Below are 2,508 nucleotides of genomic sequence, written 5' to 3'. Positions count from 1 at the left end.
TAATTTTGAATAAGTATATTACAGTTTAAAAATTATTATGAACAAGGAATGATGAATAACAAAACATAATTAAGTTCTTGTACTTATAAAATAAAAGATAGCTTATCAACTAACGTTCCTGCTGCAGAGCCCTCAACTCGCGGTATGCCTTTTCCAACATCCGTTTCTTCCAGTTCACATACGGTTCTATCTTTTCCGGTGAGCTATGTTTGTGTCCGCTGACTCGTTCATCCACTATCAACCTCTCCTCTGTTGGATTATCTGCTTCAATCGCTTTGTTATCCTTCGATTTGGAAGCTGCACTTAGATCTGCCGCACTTGATAGGAACTTTTCCCAGTTTTTCTCCAACAAGGTCCACTGAGCAGGTTTCAGGTGGCTGTATGACACCAATTTGGCTTTGGGTGGTTTAACTTTCTGTCGCTTGCATGCCTGGAATACCGCCATCGTAGCGTATTGTGGATGTGCAAAATCGACTTCCACGTTCCCATTGCCCGTAAACCGCTTATAGCTGTCCAGCAGCTTTGTTGCTTCCTCCTGAACCTGATTCAGCCCTAGTTGAATACATATTTCGTTTATGCCGATAATTTTGTTAATATCCAAGATCTTTTCCAACGTCCGTTTGCTGTTCGCATACGCACTCTTCTTCAGTCCAGATAATTTAAGTGCCGTCTCGTTATGGAATGGTAGTCCCAATAGACCAGTAGCTAGATCAATGCATATAGTGGCTTTTGCGTAATCTCCCAGATTTGCCACTCCACCAGCAGATTTCAGCTGTAGCAGTCGAAGCAATTCAGTCGATTTTCTAAAATAGATGGAAACTGTTGTTCATACATGCAGATTATACGCAGTTAGTGAGAAAGAACTTACGGCTCGAGTTGCTCATGTTCGGTAAGCCCCAACTTAAGGATCATCTGAATTAACAGCTTATTTTCTATATTTGCCATTTTAAACAGTCGATTTAGAAATTATTTAATTCCAAACCAGAATATAACTAGAAAGTTGTGATTCTGTTCTTGTTTTTTTGCAGACATTGATTTTCGCGCGCTAAATTATGCCAACGTTTGTGAAATATTTCATCAATCATCCTTTGCTGTATGAAACACTGAATGAAAATTGAAGCTGGATCATAGCTTGATCAGTTCAATTGGCGATCTAACATACAAATCTACACCTAGGCGGCGCTGCGGTGAAAGTGATGATGGTTTTAAATTTTGCCATGTGAGCTTATGGAAGCTTTGTAGTTCTTTCCATAAATTATAATGTTATAATCATAAAAGATTATATGATTGCGATGAGTTTGTAAAAAATTTAATTCTGCGCAATTTTATATATAACATGTTATTTATGTACCTCTTTCAGTAGTGAAAACTATAAAAATGTTGACAATGGTTGAATTAAAGAAGGAAATTCGAGAGCACAATCAAACACAACTAGAAAAATGCACGATTCCTGCATGTGAGAACTACCTTGGAAAGCCCGGAAGTAAAATATACGTGATTTGTTTTTGAGTTTTAGGTTACATCAGCATCATTTTCTTAGTTCAAAAACAAAATCCAGATGTCTCACCGATCGTTTACGTTTTGCGTTAGATCGCCAATTAATCAAATTCAGATTAGCTAAAGGTGGCCGCACACTGTTTGTCTGGTGGTCAAGTATTTGACACTTTCTGACAGATAAAGTTTGATTTGAAATTTGTACAAACACTATTTTGTTTGTCACTCTTCAATTATCCACAGTGGTAAAAAATGTCAAACATTGAACATGGAAAAAATTTGCTTGAATTTTTTAAGGTAATCTAACCATGTACCGTCAGGTTCGAAGAACAGAACGAAAAAATATATTAGGCATCCAATAACTGATTATTTGCTTGACGTGTTTTGTGTGACCAATACACGTTGATAAAATTTTATCTATAAAAAAAATCAAATATTTGGCTTCAGTCAAACAGTGTATGAGCACCCTAAGACTTCGGATTTAAATGATGCTCATAATCACCTATAATTACAGATGCCTATGAATGGACATTGTTATACTGATGACAACACAAGAATGGACATTGGAGAGTTCTGAGTATATAGTCGCGATCACTCGTTTAGTGAGTTTACGGCAATCATACGGCTACGGATGTCCTCTCTTCTATTGGCAATTGTAAAATGAAGTGTACTTCATCTTTCAAGCTATTTCTCAACGATATATACATCCTATCTCAAAAAATAAACCACTATGTTTTTCTAGTGTATTTTTCAACTTCAAATTATTTCATCATGTTTCCACAATATTCAATGATCCACAAAAGTATGAAATAATGGATTGAAAAAATTGGAGATTTTTTTCCAGAAGATAATATTGACGATATTTTTTAGGAGTGTTTTCAACCATGTTTCGCACATGTTTATAATGGTCATTTGTTAGATTTTCAATGATTTTTCTGTTTTATCTTGTTTTTCACATTGTGTTATGTTTGTTAATATGTCCAATTACAGGTCACAATCGCCTCTAACGCGACA

General features: G+C 35.8%; 1 protein-coding gene across 1 annotated transcript; it reads right to left on the bottom strand.

The window, feature by feature from the left end:
• On the bottom strand, window positions 1-1,059 carry LOC129769685 (origin recognition complex subunit 6). The gene is made up of 2 exons (XM_055772097.1): window positions 869-1,059; window positions 1-803 (listed from the first exon to the last, which is right to left on the bottom strand). The coding sequence occupies exons 1-2, from the start codon at window positions 943-945 to the stop codon at window positions 110-112; spliced, it is 771 nt and encodes a 256-aa protein (XP_055628072.1). The 5' UTR covers window positions 946-1,059; the 3' UTR covers window positions 1-109.
• Window positions 1,060-2,508: the final 1,449 nt, after the last annotated feature.

Source organism: Toxorhynchites rutilus, chromosome 2, assembly GCF_029784135.1.
Source record: "Toxorhynchites rutilus septentrionalis strain SRP chromosome 2, ASM2978413v1, whole genome shotgun sequence".
Taxonomy (NCBI): domain Eukaryota; kingdom Metazoa; phylum Arthropoda; class Insecta; order Diptera; family Culicidae; genus Toxorhynchites; species Toxorhynchites rutilus.
The sequence above is the reverse complement of the archived record's forward strand: the minus strand, read 5'-3'. Positions and strand labels throughout refer to the sequence as shown.